This window comes from Ovis canadensis, chromosome 14, assembly GCF_042477335.2.
Source record: "Ovis canadensis isolate MfBH-ARS-UI-01 breed Bighorn chromosome 14, ARS-UI_OviCan_v2, whole genome shotgun sequence".
In the NCBI taxonomy this organism is placed as follows: domain Eukaryota; kingdom Metazoa; phylum Chordata; class Mammalia; order Artiodactyla; family Bovidae; genus Ovis; species Ovis canadensis.
The window spans coordinates 62,422,916-62,442,030 of NC_091258.1; the positions used below are offsets into that span (position 1 = coordinate 62,422,916).

Here is a 19,115-nt window from a genome sequence, read left to right on the forward strand (position 1 = left end):
AATACTGGGTGGGTTGCCATCCTGCCTCCAAGGGATCTTCCTGAGCTAGGGATCGAACCTGCCTCTAAGAGTGGAAAGTGCTCATTCTCAAATATTCAGTTATACGTATTGAATATTTGAGAATGAGCACCCAGAATTGGGGGGTCCCTGGTGGCTCTGATGTAAAGAATCTGCCTGCAGTGCAGGAGACTCGGGTTCAATCAAGGGAACAGCTACCCACTCCAGTATTCCTGCCTGGAGAATTTCATGGACAGAGGAGCCTGGTGGGCTACAGTCCATGGGGTCCATGGGGTCGCAAAGAGACAGGACTAAGTGACTAATACTTTCACTTTCATAACCAGAGGTAGCGCGCAAGAGAACTCCAAAGCTTGTGCTATTGCACCACCTACTGGTAGACACAAGTTGTTGTTCAGTTGCACAGTTGCATCTGACTCTTTGTGACCCCATGGACTGCAGGCCAGGCCTCCCTGTTAATCACCATTTCCCAAAAATTGCCCAAGTTCATGTCCATTGATTCAGTGATGACAACCAGCCATCTTATCCTCTGATGCCCTCTTCTCCTCCTGCCCTCAATCCCTCCCAGCATCAGCGTCTTTTCCAATGAGTCAACTCTTCGCATCAGGTGGCCAAAGTACTGGAGTTTCAGCTTCAGCATCATTCCCTCCAAAGAACATCCAGGGCTGATCTCCTTTAGAAAGGACTGGTTGGATCTCCTTGCAGTCCAAGGGACTCTCAAGAGTCTTCTCCAACACCACAGTTCAAAAGCAGCAATTCTTCGGCGCTCAGCTTTCTTCACAGTCCAACTCTCACATCCATACATGACCACTGGAAAAACCATAGCCTTGACTAAGCGGACCTTTGTTGGCAAAGTAATGTCTCTGCTTTTTAATATGCTGTCTAGGTTGGTCATAACTTTTCTTCCAAGGAGCAAGCGTCTTTTAATTTCATGGCTGCAGTCACCATCTGCAGTGATTTTTGAGCCCAAAAAAATAAAGTCTGACGCTGTTTCCACTGTTTCCCCCATCTACTTCCCATGAAGTGATGAGACCAGATGTCATGATCTTCATTTTCTGAATGCTGAGCTTTAAGCCAACTTTTTCACTCTCCTCTTTCACTTTCATCAAGAGGCGTTTTAGTTCCTCTTCACTTTCTGCCATAAGGGTGGTGTCATCTGCATATCTGAGGTTATTGATATTTCTCCCTGCAATGTTGATTCCAGCTTGTGCTTCCTCCAGCCCAGCATTTCTCATGATGTACTCTGCATAGAAGTTAAATAAGCAGGGTGACAATATACAGCCTTGACGTACTCCTTTTCCTATTTGGAACCAGTCTGTTGTTCCATATCCAGTTCTAACTGTTGCTTCCTGACCTGCATATAGGTTTCTCAAGAGGCAGGTCGGGTGGTCTGGTATTCCCATCTCTTGAAGAATTTTCCACAGCTTATTGTGATCCACACAGTCAAAGGCTTTGGCATAGTCAATAAAGCAGAAATAGATGTTTTTCTGGAACTCTCTTGCTTTTTCGATGATCCAGCGGATGTTGGCAATTTGATCTCTGGTTCCTCTGCCTTTTCTAAAACCAGCTTGAACATCAGGAAGTTCACGGTTCATGTATTGCTGAAGCCTGGCTTGGAGAATTTTGAGCATTACTTCACTAGCATGTGAGATGAGTGCAATTGTGCGGTAGTTTGAGCATTCTTTGGCATTGCCTTTCTTTGGGATTGGAATGAAAACTGACCTTTTCCAGTCCTGTGGCCACTGCCGAGTTTTCCAAATTTGCTGGCATATTGAGTGCAGCACTTTCACAGCATCATCTTTCAGATTTGAAATAGCTCAACTGGAATTCACAGAATATTGCTATCTAATTAATAGAGAATTCAAAATACTTGTCATGAAGAAACTCAGTGAGCTGCAAGAAAACTCAGAAAAGCAGTTTGGTAAACTTAGGAATAAAAATAATGAACAGAAAGAATACTTTACCAAGGAAATTGAAACTCAAAATAATAATAATAACCAAACAGAACTGGACCTGAAGGACTCAATAGATGAGATGAAGAACCATTAGAACACATTGGAAGATAGTTCGAAGACAGAAATCTAGAAATGATACAGGTAGAAGAGGCGAGATAATTAAGATATTTAAGGGATTACTCAGTTTTTCTGGGTTCTCCCATGTATGCTACTGCTGCTGCTGCTAAGTCACTTCAGTCATATCCAACTCTGTGTGACCTTATGGACCAGAGCTCACCAGGCTCCTCTGTCCTTGGGATTCTCCAGGTAAGAATATTGGAGTGGGTTGTCATTTCCTTCTCCAGGGGATCTTCCTGACCCAGGGATCGAATCCGGGTCTCCTGCATTGCAGGTGGATTCTTTACCAGCTGAGATACCAGGGAAGCCCAAGACTACTGGAGTAGGTTGTCATTTCCTTCTCAAGGGCATCTTCCCCAACCCCAGGGTTCGAACCCGTGTCTCTTGCATATCCGGCACTGGCAGGCAGATTCTTTACCACTAGTGCCACCTGAAAGCCATGGGTGTGTTCGCTTTGTGCAAATCTGTTGAACGGTACACTAAGGATATGTATCTGGAGAAGGAAATGGCAACCCACTCCAGTACTCTTGCCTGGAAAATCCCATGGACAGAGGAGCCTGGTAGGCTACAGTCCATAGGGTCGCAAAGAGTTGGACACGACTGAGCGACTTCACTTTTAATGATACGTATGTCTCTGTACTTGAATACGAAGTTTACTTAACAAAACTGTAGCTGGTGTGATAAGCGGCAGTGTTTTCCCGCGGCCGGAAGCACAGGCTTTGGGCCCCCGCGCTCTAGTTTCAATCAGAGTGAAAGAGGGAACATAATGTCTGTCAAGATTCAATGGGTTGAGCACGTAAAACTTAAGCAACAGGGCCTGCATGACCCAGCTCCTGGCACCGCTGCCTCACTTTCTCCATCCGTAATGCGCGGGTTCTACTCGATTCCCGGCTACCGGTAATGGCGGGCTTGGAGCTCCTCACCCCCGGTCTGGAGCCGGGTAAAGGGTGTCACCCTTTACGAGTAGCCTTGGTCTTCCTGGCTCCGCGCGGAGGGCAATCCTCGGCTGCAGCCCACGTAGAAACCCCGTTAAAGACATCCCACCCCCACCCCCCACCCCCCGCCTCTGCGGAACCCTGCCCAAGCCTCTAAACAAGAAAGAAGAGCACTTGGCCAGATCTGACAGATATCTGAGAAATTACTCAGTTTGAAAACCAATGCGGGCAGCGCCACCTGCTGTCACGAAAACCAGCGCCAGAAAAAGCCGCGCGAGACCGCGGCCCCGCGCGCTATTGCCGACGCGCACCTCCCCGGGCCCGCCCGCTCGCCCGCGCGCCCGCGAGGTACAAAGTGCGCAGGAGCAAGTCTTGGGGGCGGAGCTCAGGACGAAGCCGCCCTGCACTTTACCTACCGCGCCCATTCAACCTTCTCTCAGCCGTGTCTTAAACTACGCTTCCCAGAACCCATCCAGGCCTTGCTTTCCGGTGGCGTCAGCGGAAGCGGTGACTGGATTAGGCCGGGCGACACAGAGGCCGGCTTGGTCACTATGGAGGAGATAGGTATCCTGGTGGAGAAAGCTCAGGTCCGGTGGGGCTTGGGTCTTGGGGAGAGGGCGAAGCCGACCTGGTTGGGATTCTGAGTGACTTTGGGGATCCAGGCGTAGGTCTGAGTGATTTCGGAGGCCTCAGTGGAGAGCTTCGTGCCGATCCGAGGCCTGGGCTGGGTGTCTGGGTGGCTGAGTGATGGTAGTAGGGCTTGGGAAGCGGGGCTGGGGAAACGGTGACGCTAGAGGTTCTTTGGGGCTGAATGATTTCGAGGTTTAGGTGGAATGCTGTGACATAGCTAGGCCCAGTGGCATTAGGGGTGGGTCGGGTGGTGAGTGATGTATGGGATTCGGCCATGGGGCCGAATGATATATGAGGTTGAGCTGGAGAGCTGACTGATATTTGGGGCTTAGTTGGTGTTGGAGCGCCAAGTAATATCTGTAATCTGGCCGAGTGATTTTGGGGGCCTGCCTGGGAGCTGGGTGACATAAGGGCCTAATGTGAGTTGGAGTTCATGAGGGATATTTGGGGGGTAACTGAGTAATACCAGGACTGTATGAAGGCATGGTGACTTTCACCATCAATTGAGGCATCCCTGTAGTATTTCAAACCTGTTGAGGGGGGCTGGAGGGCATTGGGGTCTGGTAAGGAGTTGATCAGACATTTAGGCCCTAGACGGGAGTTAGGACATTGAGGACATGTTACAAGTGGCATCTGATACCAGATCTGTTTAGAAGGCTTTGTGACCAAGGAGTTTGTTAGGAGCTGGGTGACTTCAGGAACGTCTTTAGGGGGCTGAGAAGTTCCCAGGATCTATTTAGGGTGCTGAATGTCAGGAACCTATTAGGGGCCAAGTGACTTCATGGTGAAGTGGGGAGGGGGGCTTTAGATTCTTTCATAAGGGGACCTTCCAACCTGAGTTTCCTTCCATGGTCTAGGATGAGATCCCGGCCCTGTCTGTGTCACGGCCCCAGACTGGCCTGTCCTTCCTGGGGCCTGAGCCAGAGGACCTGGAGGACCTCTACAGCCGCTACAAGGTACATTCAAAGCCAGTCCGCAAAATATCAACGTTGTTATTTAGTCACTAAGTCCTGTCTGACTGTGACCCCATGGACTGGAGCCCACCAGATTCCTGTGTCCATGGGATTTCCCAGGCAAGAATACTGGAGCACAAAACAACGGCTCAGTAATAACCTAAAGGGGTGATATGGGGAGGGAGATGGGAGGGAGGTTCAAGAGGGAGGGGACATATGTGTACTTATGGCTGATTCATGTTGATATTTGGCAGAAAACAACAAAATTATGTAAAGCAATTATCCTTCAATTAAAAAATAAAAAAGAATACTGGAGAAGGTTACCATTTCCTTTTCCAGGGGATCTTTACCAGGGAATAAGAACCTGTTGTATAGTACAGGGAACTCTACTCTATACTCTGTAATGGCCTAAATGGGAAAAGAAACTAAGAAAAAAGAGTGAGTATATGTATAACTGATTCACTTTGGTGTATACCTGAAACTAACACAACATTGTAAATCAACTATATGCCAATAAAAAAAAAAAATTAACAAAACCAGTCTGGACCCTGCACAGGGCCCAGCATCCCATACTTCCCCTACCTTCACTCCTTGGCTCAGCAAGGCCTGGAACCATCCCTGCTTCTCCACTGTCTGCTCACAGAAGCTGCAGCAAGAGCTGGAGTTCCTGGAGGTGCAGGAGGAGTATATCAAGGATGAGCAAAAGAACCTGAAGAAGGAGTTCCTCCATGCCCAGGAGGAGGTGAAACGAATCCAGAGCATCCCATTGGTTATCGGGCAGTTTCTGGAGGCTGTGGATCAGAATACAGCCATCGTGGGCTCTACCACAGGTGCGTGGCGGGGGTGGGGGTGAGAGGGGGTGTTGTTTACCCATCTGTTCATTCAACAGCTGTTAACTATTTCCTGCCATGTGCCAGGAACTTACAAGGGCAAACAAGGGAAGATGGTGTAATAGTGTTTTTCAGAGCATTTTCAGTCTGATGAAAAAGTAGAACTATATTTTACATATTTTACATTCTCTCCCTTTCTCCTCTATAAGTATGTATATATAACTTATACAGTAAAAGTTTGATCAAAGGATACTTAGCTTCATTGTGGTGTGATACTCTAATTAGTTTTCCATTTTGTTCCAGTCTGTTTTGTTTTAAACAGCATTCTGGTCATGACTATCTAAAATGATTTCACAACTACTACTGAGTTGAGTTCAGTTCAGTTCAGTCACTCAGTCATGTCCGACTCTTTGGGACCCCATGAACTGCAGCACGCCAGGCCTCCCTGTCTATCACCAACTCCTGGAGTCTACCCAAACTCATGTCCACTGAGTCAGTGATGCCGTCCAACCATCTCATCCTCTGTCATCCCCTTCTCCTCCTGCCCTCAATCTTTCCCAGCATCAGGGTCTTTTCAAATGAGTCAGCTCTTCGCATCAGGTGGCCAAAGTATTGGAGTTGCAGCTTCAACATCAGTCCTTCGAATGAACACCCAGGACTGATCTCCTTTAGGATGGACTGGTTGGATATCCTTGCAGTCCAAGGGACTCTCAAGAGTCTTCTCCAACGCCACAGTTCTAAAGCTTCAATTCTTCGGCGCTCAGCTTTCTTATAGTCTAACTTTCACATCCATACGTGACTACTGGAAAAACCGTAGCCTTGAATAGACGGACCTTTGTTGGCAAAGTAATGTCTCTGCTTTTTAATATGCTGTCTAGGTTGGTCCTAACTTTCCTTCCAAGGAGTAAGCGTCTTTTAATTTCATGGCTGCAATCACCATCTGCAGTGATTTTGGAACCCCAAAAATAAAGTCTCTCACTGTTTCCCCATCTATTTTTGTTTTCCCCATCTATTTTTGTTTTCCCCACTTTTTGCCATGAAGTGATGGGACCAGATGCCGTGATCTTCTTTTTCTGAATGTTGAGCTTTAAGCCAACTTTTTCACTCTCCTCCTTCACTTTCATCAAGAGGCTTTTTAGTTCCTCTTCACTTTCTGCCATAAGGGTGGTGTCATCTGCATATCTGAGGTTATTGATACTTCTCCCGGCAATCTTGATTCCAGCTTGTGCTTCTTCCAGCCCAACGTTTCTCATGATGTACTCTGTATATAAGTTAAATAAGCAGGGTGACAGTATACAGCCTTAAGATACTCCTTTTCCTATTTGGAACCAGTCTGTTGTTCCATGTCCAGTTCTAACTGTTGCTTCCTCACCTGCATATAGGTTTCTCAAGAGGCAGGTCAGGTGGTCTGGTATTCCCATCTCTTGAAGAATTGTCCACAGTTTATTGTGATCCACACAGTCAAAGGCTTTGGCATAGTCAATAAAGCAGAAATAGATGTTTTTCTGGAACTCTCTTGCTTTTTCAATGATCCAGCAGATGTTGGCAATTTGATCTCTGGTTCCTCTGCCTTTTCTAAAACCAGCTTGAACATCAGGAAGTTCACAGTCCACGTATTGCTGAAGCCTGGCTTGGAGAATTTTTTTACATTGTTTTACTAGTGTGTGCTGCTGCTGCTGCTGCTAAGTCGCTTCAGTCGTGTCCAACTCTGTGCAACCCCATAGACAGGCAACTCCCCTGTCCCTGGGATTCTTCAGGCAAGAACACTGGAGTGGGTTGCCATTGCCTTCTCCAATGCTTGAAAGTGAAAAGTGAAAGTGAAGTCTCTCAGTTGTGTCTGACTCTGTGCGACCCCATGGACTGCAGCCTACCAGGCTCCTCCGCCCATGGAATTTTCCAGGCAAGAGTACTGGAGTGGGTTGCCATTGCCTTCCCTACTAGCGTGTGAGATGAGTGCAATTGTGCGGTAGTTGAGTATTCTTTAGCATTGCCTTTCTTTGGGACTGAGTTGGGACATGCAATTTGAAAACAGAAGTGAGACTGGGCTCTGATTAGGACTCAGTTTTTATGTGAGAGCTGCTGTTATTAACATGGGTCTAGGTGCTGCCTTCATGATGGTCATTGTTTCTGCGTCTTACTTGTCTTTTCTTGCTTCTGGCCTCTGCTCCTCTAGATCAAGCCATATGATTGTAAAGCTTGCGGGGAAAGGTGTGTGACTGGACCCTGGAGTTGGTAGTGAAGGGAGGGAGAGATCCAAAGTGAGTGTGTCTTTGATCTGTTGGACTCGGGGACAGTGGCTGTCCCTGAGATGGCGACATGGGCAGAAAAGCAGCCTTGTCGAGAGAGTGAGGGCAGCCTGGGACATCACAGGGAAGTGTCTGGGAGGCTACAGGACAGCCAAGTCTGGAGGTCAGGAGAAAGACTGAGGCTGGAAGGAGATGTGTGTGTCACTACCATAAATGTAGAAGGTGAACTGAGGAGGTGAGATAGAGGAGTCTGGGCAAGCAAGAGTCTGTGGCGGAGACCTCGATGGGGAAAGAGGAATTCCCTGCTGGTCTAGTGGTAAAGAGTCCACCCGCCAATGCAGGGGACACAAGTTCAAGCCCTGGTCCAGGAATATTCCACATGCTGCAGGGCAACGAGCCCATGCACCACAACTACTGAAGCCCGTGTGCCCTAGAGTCCATGCTCTGCACTAGAGAACAGCCCCTGCTCACCGCAGCTAGAGAAAGCCCTCTCATAGAGAAAGCAACAAAGAGTCAGTGCAGCCCTAAACAAATACATAAATAAATTAGATGGGAGAGGTTGGTGCTGAGTCGGGGCAGGGTCCCTAGGGGGAGGGAGGGATTGGTTGGAAAGACATTTTAGGAAGCCAGTGGAAGGCCATGGTGACTGACAAGCTGTGGAGGGAAACAGAGAAAAGCCCAGGATGAGGCTTAGGTCTCTCTTTAGTGACTCGGGACCACAGGCCTCCCTGAGACAGAGACCCAGGAGGAGGAGCACAGATGGGGGGAAGATACTGAGAGCACACTGAGACACAGTGAGTGAGCCCTGCTGGGGGACATCCAGGGACAGGCATTCCAGGGGGCTGCTGGTCACCTGGTCCGGAGCTCAAGAGTTAGGGGTAGAATCTGGGGCTTCTCATTTTCCCCTTTCCCTTCTTGTTCTTCACAAAGGCTCCAACTACTACGTGCGCATCCTGAGCACCATTGACCGGGAGCTGCTCAAGCCCAACGCCTCGGTGGCGCTCCACAAGCACAGCAACGCCCTGGTGGACGTGCTGCCTCCCGAGGCCGACAGCAGCATCATGATGCTCACCTCAGGTGAGGGGGAGCCCTGGGCCAGGGAGGCCTGAAGGGACCCTGCGGGCCAGGCTGGGAGCCCCAGCTCTGCTCTCCCACCAGATCAGAAGCCAGACGTGATGTATGCGGACATTGGGGGCATGGACATCCAGAAGCAGGAGGTGCGGGAGGCCGTGGAGCTCCCACTCACACACTTCGAGCTCTACAAGCAGGTAAGGGGCCAGATCTGGCAGGGGAGGGAGAGGCCGGGTCCGCCGGGTCTCCAGCTGGTGATGCACTCCCTGGCTCATCCTCCTCTCCACCTCTGGGCTTCAGATCGGCATCGACCCACCCCGAGGCGTCCTCATGTACGGCCCACCTGGCTGCGGGAAGACCATGCTGGCAAAGGCTGTGGCTCATCACACGACAGGTGAGCCGCTTGGCCCCTCCCCCAAGCTCTGGTCTTCTGGGCTTTTCTGACCTTGCCCTCAGCTCTCTCATCCTCCTCAGGAAGTAGTGTGGCATGGCGATTAAGAAGGTAGGCTCTGGGGTCAAAGCCCCAGTGTGTGTCTTACTGGGTGGCCATGCCATCCTGGGAAGGTGACTTTACTCTCGTGCCTCAACTTCCTCATCTAATAAAACATTCATTTCATAGCATGATTGTGGAGAGAATTAATGAAATAATGACATAGTTTTCCTTTGGTGGGTCATGACCTGTTAGTAATTATGAATTCAAATTCATGGGTTCTAACCAGCATTTTAAAAAGTAAAATAGAACAGAAAACATCAGAGTTCACTCCAGATACTAAGAGCTCATATTGTTTGTGCAAATTAATGCACACAAATATACATACACATATCTGCTATGGTTGTACAAATGTACTTCTTGTAAGTTTCAAAGATGTCTGAAAGTCACTGTATTACTGTTTGTAAAGCCTAAAAACAGGACTCCTAAAATCTTAATATACTAAGCCAGGGAGCAGTAGAGAGTAGTGAGTAAGCACTGGGTCAGGCCGCCTGGGTTTTTGAAATATGGACCTCTTACAACTTCTTATGTAAGGTTGTACTACTTATGTAAGTTAGTTTATGTAACTTTTTGGCAAGTTAGCCTCTATGTGACTCCATTTCCTAATTTTCTGGATTATTCAGAGGATTAAACCAATATAAAGCTTCTAAAACTGTACCTTGGCACATAGTAAGTATAGTAAATATTAGCCATTGTCGTGATCATTCATTGGTTTAGCAGCTCATTGAACTTCTGCAGTCCCCGGTGCTGGGATAGAGTGATGAGCCAGACATGACCCTGCATTGGAGAGTTTCCCAGTTTGACTGAGGGAAAAAGGAAAATAAACACTTAGTCATTCAATATTTATTGAGCACCTGATACATAACAAGCTGTGTCCTAGGTGCGGAAGACAAGTCTTCATACCTCATAGATGTGATGTCTTGGTTGAGGAAGTACTTGAACAGATGAATGAACAGGTCATATGTCATATGGTGCTAAATGCCTGAAGAAAATAATTAAGAGGCAGGGAGATAGGGAAAAACAGGGGCTGTAGCTGTATGTGCCAGGACTGGAGGTGGTCAGAGAAGACTTTTCTGAGGTGACATTTACGTAAAGACCTAGAATATGCTTTTGAGAGAGTGAGTCACGTGAACGTCTGGAGGGATGGAGTGTGTCTGACTGAGGGACTTCGCTGGTGCAAAGGCCTTGAGGCAGGTATGTGCTTAATGTCCCAGAACAGTGAGGAGGCCCCTATAGTTGAAGCCGTGTGAGCAAGGGGTCATGGGAGGAAGTGAGCCTGGGTGGGGACAGTCTACAGAGTAGCAAATGCCTCAGGAAAGCAAGGAAGGTAGTGGGATAGCCCTCCAGGAGGGTTGTCAATCCATTCTGCAAAGGCCTCTCAGAGAGGGGTCCCAAAAGAGAGCTGTGAGCAGTCTGCCAGGCACTCAGTAAGGAGAGGGAATAGCATTTGCAAAGACGAGGGGGTGGGAAAGAACTTATCTAGGGAGTCATGAGTAGTGGTGAGTAGACCGTGACTAAACTCTGTGGGGGCAGGGAACTGGTGATTTTGTCCTTTTGTGTTTCCAGTGCCCGCCCAGTAGCTGAATTGTGGTAGGTGCTCAGAAAATAACTGATGAAGGCTGACTGAAGGAGGGGCTGTGGGACCAGAAGAAGTCATGGGACCAGAAGAAGTCAGAAAGGGCATGAATATAAATCATCTTAGTGCTAATATAAGAGAGTTTGGCTGTTGTCCTGAGAGCACGGTGGTTGTAGACAGGCCGAGTTCAATAGAAATACGGCCCTGGAACAACAGAGCTTGAACTCTGAGGGTTCACTTGTACCCAGATTTTTTCACACGATGCATGGTTGGATGAATCCACAGATGCAAAACTGTAGATACGGAGGGCCAACTATAAAGTTATACACAGATTTTCTACTACACAGAGGATCGGCGCCCCTAAACCCTGTGTTGTTCAAGAGTTAGCTGTAGAATGCAAGCTATATATATAATTTAAAATTTCAAGTACTCATTATTTTAAACACGTTAAACAGGTGAACTTAGTCTATATCTATTTCTTATTTAGTTGGTATATTCAAAATGTTATTTTAACATGTAACAGATATGAAATTTGAGTTTTTTCTATCATTTTTTCATGGTAGTAAAATATATGTAATGTAAAATTTATTACTTTAGCTACTTTGTGAGTGTACAGTTTACAAGTGACATCAAGTGCATTCACAGTCCTGTGCAGTGACCACCACTATCCATTTCCAGAACTTGTTCATCATCCCAAACTAACTCTATACTCATTAAACAATAATTCCCTATTTCTCCCTTCCCACCATCCCTGAGAACCCTCTATTCTACTTTCAGTCTCTGAATTTGCCTGTTCTGGGCACCTCATATGTGTGGATGAGTCACACGGTATTTATCTTTTTGTGACTGCCTGCTTTCACTTAGCATCATGTCTTCAGGGCTTGCCCATGTTGGAATGTGTCAGAACTTAATTCCTTTTAAAGGCCAAATCATATTCCACTGTATGTATAAAGCATATTTTATCTGTTCGTTCATTTGTTGGTGGCCATTTATTGAGATGTTTTACTTTTTTCGGTGCTGTCTTTTGAAGTCTGGTATGTATTTCACACTTAGAGTATATCTCATTTTGTTTGGACCAACCACATTTCATTTGCTCAGTAGCCACTGTGGCCAGTAGCCACCGTATTAGAGAAGGACCGGGCTACAAGCTGCACAACTCCTAGTTTATGACCAGGTCTACATAGTGGATTCTGTGTCTCCTTTCTCTGTGGTACCTAGAAGGAATGTCCTGAAGGTTGCTCCATGCAACACAACGCCACATCTAGACACTAAGAAACAAGTTAAGCTCTAAGAAAAGATAGAAAGGAGAGGCAGGCCCAGAACAAACCTGTTGTCAACCCCATTGCCACTTGTTATGTCAGAATATATGCTCCTGGTTCCTGACTCTTGCATGATATTCAAAGGTGGGTCCTTTGAGCAAATGGAACTGAGCTCTTGGTGAGGTAACATGATGCCTTAGTGTATGAAAAGCCTGTTTTCTTGCTGGTGTTTTAAGCACTCTGAAAATCCACTTTTTTTTTTTTAATATACATTGGATTCCATGAATGTCTCTAGCTCTATTTTATAGGCATGTTGGAGTACAGACACATTTTAAAAAATATCCTGATTTTTAAATGTTGGGCCAAAAAATGGCACATCCATAGGCAGGATTCACGATTTGGGCTGCTGAGTCTCTGAGGGGTACGAGGGAGTAGCTGGTCCTCCTGATTGGATCTAGGACCCTGCCCAAGTCATGAGTGAATGACCTGACCACTTGGAGTGGGCATCCAAAGAAACGGATGTCCTCAAGGATTGCTCAGTTTCAGTTAAAGTAGAATGGGGCCCTACAGGCAGGAGTCCCATTCCCATCTGACCCCTGTCATCCTGCCATCAGCTGCATTCATCCGCGTCGTGGGCTCAGAGTTCGTACAGAAGTACCTGGGCGAGGGCCCTCGCATGGTCCGGGACGTGTTCCGCCTGGCCAAGGAGAACGCACCTGCCATCATCTTCATAGATGAGATTGATGCCATCGCCACCAAGAGATTTGATGCCCAGACAGGGGGTGAGTGATGCCCACACAGGGCCTGTGGTCTTGGGCAGCCTTGCCTATGGGATGCCCTGGGCTGACCGTGTTACATACTCTCCAGCTGACAGGGAGGTTCAGAGAATCCTGCTGGAGCTACTGAATCAAATGGATGGATTCGACCAGAACGTCAACGTGAAGGTTTGGGATTCAGGATGGGCAGGGGCGGTGTGGTGTGGGAAGCAGGGAAAGATGGAGGCTGGCCTGTGAGGGGACAGCTATTGCAGTGGGAGGGAGAGTATAGAAGGGACAGAGGTCTGAGCTGGCCTGTCCCCAATGCCAGGTGATCATGGCCACAAACAGAGCAGACACCCTGGATCCTGCCCTGCTGCGGCCGGGACGCCTTGACCGTAAAATTGAATTTCCACTCCCTGACCGCCGCCAGAAGAGACTGATTTTCTCTACTATCACCAGCAAGATGAATCTCTCTGAGGAGGTTGACTTGGAAGATTGTATCCTCCTCTAGAAGCAAGGGGAGGTCACCGTTGGGAATGGGGGTTGTATCTCCACCTCTGCCCTCACCGCCACCCAGATTGAGCAGGTGGGAGACCAAGGTTTGGGGAGGGGGCTGATAACAGAGACAGCCCACGAACAACTTCTGGCTCTGGGCGTTAACCCTGTCATGCAGGGAATAGTTTCCTTAACACATCTGCCACAGATGTGGCTAGACCAGATAAGATTTCAGGAGCTGATATCAACTCCATCTGTCAGGAGGTGAGTGATGGTTTCTGTCTAGATTGGTCAGGGGTATGTGTGGAGACCCTTCCTCTTGAAACCACTCTGCCACGGTCCTTCTGTCCCTCATTGCCACCCTGGGTCTTGGGCTGCGTCTGTGTCTTCCTGCAGCATCACTGGAGGCGGGGAGTGCAAGGAGTAGGTTTTAACTCTTATCCCTTGACAGAGCGGGATGTTGGCTGTCCGAGAGAATCGCTACATTGTTTTGGCCAAGGACTTCGAGAAAGCATATAAGACAGTCATCAAGAAGGACGAACAGGAGCATGAATTTTACAAATGACCCCTCTACCCAAACCAGAGGGGCTGGGGGCTTCTCTCACCTCCCCAGCCTCTTTCCCCAAACCCAGTTCTCTTTCCTCTTTACCCAGGATTGATTTATTCATTAAACAAATATGACTGAATCTGTTTAATTTCTCATTATAAGTTTAACTCCTTTGGAGAAGCTGGTCCTTGAATAGGATCCTCTGTGCCCCTCCTGCTCTCCTGACAGATACGCAGTTGAGGTACGTGGCCTGGGTTACAGCTTGAGGGAGAAGTAAAGAATTCACACTAAATGGCTTCAGAAATTTGGGGAAAAGGATGGAAAATGAACAGCCCATGACCACAAAATAAAGCCTCTATAATCTCCCTATCCACAGTTCCTACAGGTAGAAGACCATTCAAGTTTTGGGCAATGCCTACCTTCTTTACACTCAGAGTATGTATCAAGGGCGGAGGAACCACTCAGTGGAGTCCCCTGGAGCAGGGATGAGGGGGCAAGGGGGAAGTTGGATGCCTGAGTTCTGTCAGTGTCTCTGGCTCTTCCTATCATCTCACTGGGGCACAGATGTGTTTGGTAGGATCAGTTTCCACTTTCTCTTGATGTCTCTGTTTAGACCCCTCTCCCTCTGGGGAGTCTTCCCCGATACCCCAAAGGGAAGTAACCCGTTCCCTATGCTGCCCTTGCACCGTGCACGTGCTCTGCTTGGGACTTCTTACATTTGCCTCCTCCAGACTGGACTCCCTCGTAGTCAGGGATTGTAGCTTGATCACAATTCAAGTCTCAGCACCCACACATGGCAGACATTCAGTTCATGTTCCTTGGACAAATGTGTGAATGTCACCGTAGAGCTGGGAGTGAGATGGTAAGAAGGTATAAGGAAAAACAGTCGAATCAGGTCCTTGAAGAGATAGGTGATTCCTCTGTAGATAAGCATGACAGGTTGAGCAGAGAAGTTAATTAACTCTTCCTCCCTCCTGGCACCTCAGGAAAACAAAAGTAAGTTATAAATTTTCATGGACACAGAAGGAGGGAGGAGATGGCAATGAAACGATTTTGAAAAGAGGCAGAGATCTGCTTGTTGATGTAGCAGATCTGAGGAAACATGAACCTGAACTAATGGGAAGTCCAGAAACAGACTCCCATTTTCAGAAACCAGAGGGGCCAGGTTCTGAAGGTGAGGGCAGGAAACAGGAGGATCACCTAAAAGGCTACATAAAAACCAGAACTGATACACAGATGAACAAATGAAACAAATGAGCTGTTGTTACTCCAGGCCCTGTGACCCTTCCCCAGCCTGGCTGAAGACCTCAGATTTACTCTGCAAAGGCTGGGCCAGCAGTTTCTGGGCTGGTGTACCTGGGGCAAGGATGAGACGGGCCATGCTGAAGATGAGATTAACTAAGTGCCCTGGGCAGGCAACTGAAGGATTCCTTCTGAGGAAACCAAACAGCATGATCAAGAGGAAAGTGGATGGTTAAGACACCTGAAGTCTTCACCGTTCATATTCAGTAGCAGCTAATATCAAAACTGATGAGTTTACAAAAGCATATAGTTTAGAAATAATGGAAGTAAATTTCAAAAGAAACAAAAGGATGAGAGGTCCTTGCCTCTTGGAAGTAGACAGGGAAATACAGGGCAAGTGTGCCATGAGAATGCTTTTTTTTCTAATACACTCTGTATTCAATATATACTTGACCTTTTCTTTTCAGCTGTGCCATACAGTATGTAGGATCTTAGTTCCCCAATCAGGGATTGAACCTCTGCCCCTGCATTGGAAATGTGGTATGTTAACCACTGGACCACCAGGGAAGTCCTATACTTGAATTAGGTTTGTTGTTGTTTAGTTGCTAAGTCGTGTCCAACTCTTGGGACCCCATGGAGTGCAGCCCACCAGGCTCCTCTGTCCAGAGGATTTCCCAGGCAAGAATACTGGAGTGGGTTGCCATTTCCTCCTCCAAGGGATCTTCCCTACCCAAGGATCCAACCCTAACTTCAGCAGTTTCCCTCCTTTACTCTCCCTCCTGCAAGAGGACTTGTAAAATCCCTTTTTTTTTTTGCATGGCTTTGTTATTTTTAAGTCCTAATTTAAATGCAGGAGTGACCCCTGGCTCCTGCCACAAAGGGACAAAACACATTGTAAACATCAGTGATAAAGGGCAGAGAGACTGGGAAAAAAACAAAGCCATGTACCCCAGAAATGACAGCAGACTAGTGTGACGCTCTAATTGGTAAAAAAGTAGTAGCCACTCATATTAGCTGGAAGAGGGGATATTTGGTATATTTTGAGGGTTGCCCAGCAACCTTGTTGTCTATGCTTAGACAAAATTATAAAGTGGCCTCCCTTCATTATGGTCTGAGTGACCCTAATGCTGATGTTCCATGAGACTGCTTATGTCCAATAGGATAATATGGCTCAGCTGTGAGCACTAGGCTATCTTTCAATACCACTGAGGCCTACCTGTAAGTGTCAGGCCAGTTCCTGGATGTCGGGGACTGCTTTTTTCTGTTCTCAGCTACATGCTACTGCATTAAGAAGGAAAAAGTAAGGCCAGTTTGCTGAACAGCCCAACACATGAACACATTGGAAGTGGAGTCTTGAAAGCAAATGTTTTCCTACTAAGGGAAACAGATCCCTTTTCTCTCTCTGCAAAGACAAAGAAAAAAACAAATATATGTAAACCTTTTTAATTGTTTTAATTATAATAATACACATAAAGGAGCCCAAAATATAAATGTATAATGTAACAACATCATAAATAGAACACTTGTGTAACCATCATCCAAGGACCAGGTGGTAGGTTTCCACTGAAAAATTCCTATAAAACTGCCCAGGAGCAGTAATTATCCATTTTGTGAATACCTCTGCAATTCCTACAATGGAGAGCGTACCCTGGCTTGAAAGAACAACAGCTCAGACAAATGTTGATCATTTCCCCAGGTTTCATATATACCTATTCTTTTTTTTTTTTTTAAATTATTTGGCTGCATCGGGTCTTAGCTGCAGCACTCGAGATCTTTGCTGCCTCATGTGGGATCTTTCGTTTTGGTACATGGACTCTAGTTGCGGCACACAGGCTTAGTTGCTCCACAGGACAAAGGCTCCAAGGACTAAGGCTCCAAGTTCCCCGACCAGGGATTGAACCCACATCCCGCATTGCAAGATGGATTCTTAATCACTGGTCCACCAGGGAAGTCCCTCATGTATTCTTTAGTAACATTTCCTTTGAGTACAACCAGGATCAGTAAGCATACCTCAGGTGAGACTACAGTGTATATACTGCTAAGTTGTTAACAAGGACTTGATTGATCAAAAATGACTCTGTACCAATGCAGCAACATGACAAACATCACCACTGCCTGCACAGACCAGAAGCCATGTCATGATGCCACAGATCACACCACAGCCATCCTAGGTGACTTAAACAGTCTTCCATGTCAGCCTCATGGGGAGAAGAGGAGGAGGAGGATGTATAAGAAGAAAGAGCCTGAAATAGATGGTGCTCAACATCCTAAAGACTGCATCTTTTTTTCCTTTACTTATCCTCACAAAGTATCCCAAAACATGACTTGGACATCTTGCCTCTTAAGGTATATGTACTGTCATGTCATAGGATAGAAGGCTCCAGCGGAACGCTCAGCACAGTGACTCCTGCTGAAGCGAGGATATAACAGGCCAGGCAGATGCTGACCCCAGAGTCCTGCAAGGGACAGCAGGGTTCTCTCCAGAAGTAAGCCTGGTGCCCTCAGTGGTCCAGCACCTATTAATTTTTATATCAGTCTGAGACAGACCTGGGACCCTCTGCTTCAGTACTGCGATGCTTGCACTTGGACACACCTCTCCTTGAGCTACAAAATACAAGAAACTATATGGGACTACAAATAACTGTGTGCATACACAGGCAAATTCTGGACCCAAAGATACAAAAAGACACACACACACAAAAACGCCCCCAAAACTCCAAATGCCATTTCTGAAGAGCTGGAAGCAAAAGCAGGGTTACTGCACATGCCCCCACCCCCTGCACTCAACACTACCAGAGGGTGGGCAAACCACCTAAGCTACCCCTCCAGCCTGACCCCTGGACACACCCCGACCCTCACCCCATATAAGGAACGAGCTCACACCCACCCCTTGGGGAGCAAAAGAGGGAACCTGTTATGCTCCCTACTGCAGCCCACAGGAGCCCCGGTAAAGCCTTGTGTGAATTTCTTGTCTGGCCTTTAGGCAGTTTCTATTGATTGGGGAAGGCCAAGAACCATATAGATAATTGTGCGTTCAAACCATTACATCCAGTTTCAACCTACCATCCCAGGGTTCATTCTAGTCATCTCCTTTTCCATGTCTGAGGTTCCCCACTGATAGAGAGAAGCCTGGCTGCTCCCATTGCACTTGATATATTTACTTATATTTGATCAGAATCCCAGCCCCAGTGCCTCAAGCCACTCCCTGCACGATCACCCTCCTCATCCTGCTCAGGCTCTAAGCCCATCTTACAGCTTCAGGACTGAATTGCTCAGAAAGGGCAGGGAAGTACAGAATGTGTTATCATCTGACTAATTGTGGGCTCACTATTCTATGGCACACTGCCTTCTCAAGCATAAAGCGAAATATTTTTTCAGTCCAAGATTCTCAAAAGTATCCGCCACAGACCCATAACATCACAGAAGAGTGGAAAGAATTCCTTCATATTAAAAAAAAATTACTATGATTTCCATTTTTCTCTATGAAAAAATTCATTCAATTCTATGTGTGTGTTAGCCACTCAGTTGGGTCCGACTCTTTGCGACCCCATGGACTGTAGCCAGCCAGGCTCCTCTGTCCATGGAGTTCTCCTGGCAAGAATATTGGAGTGGGTTGCCATGCCCTTCTCCAGGGGATCTTCCTGACCCAGGGATCCAACCCGGGTCTCCTGCATTGCAGGCGGATGCTTTACCTTCTGAGCTACTAGGGAAGTCCATTCATTCTATACAAACAGGCAAAATTGTTTGACAGATAAATGACAAATCTTGAGCTCAAGTCGTGAAACAGCTGATGCTGCAAGAAGATGCAACGTATTCTTTTTATAACAGATCTGCGGCTCATATGATCACACACGTGTACCAGTCACAAGGCCACTGGCACCCGTGAAGTACCACACGCAGACACTCAGATTCACAGACCTATCTCCACACAGCCTGACTTGCACCCGCCGCTCAACCACCCCCGTCACACAGCAACCCGCATACCCACCCCATCAC

At 47.2% G+C, this 19,115-nt stretch overlaps 1 protein-coding gene across 1 annotated transcript; it reads left to right on the forward strand.

Moving 5' to 3' along the window:
• The first annotated feature begins 3,268 nt into the window (after positions 1 to 3,268).
• Positions 3,269 to 14,016, forward strand: PSMC4 (proteasome 26S subunit, ATPase 4). The gene is made up of 11 exons (XM_069550764.1): positions 3,269 to 3,609; positions 4,510 to 4,608; positions 5,249 to 5,435; positions 8,612 to 8,758; positions 8,840 to 8,949; positions 9,053 to 9,146; positions 12,692 to 12,859; positions 12,945 to 13,021; positions 13,164 to 13,332; positions 13,539 to 13,594; positions 13,782 to 14,016. The coding sequence occupies exons 1-11, from the start codon at positions 3,574 to 3,576 to the stop codon at positions 13,893 to 13,895; spliced, it is 1,257 nt and encodes a 418-aa protein (XP_069406865.1). The 5' UTR covers positions 3,269 to 3,573; the 3' UTR covers positions 13,896 to 14,016.
• Positions 14,017 to 19,115: the final 5,099 nt, after the last annotated feature.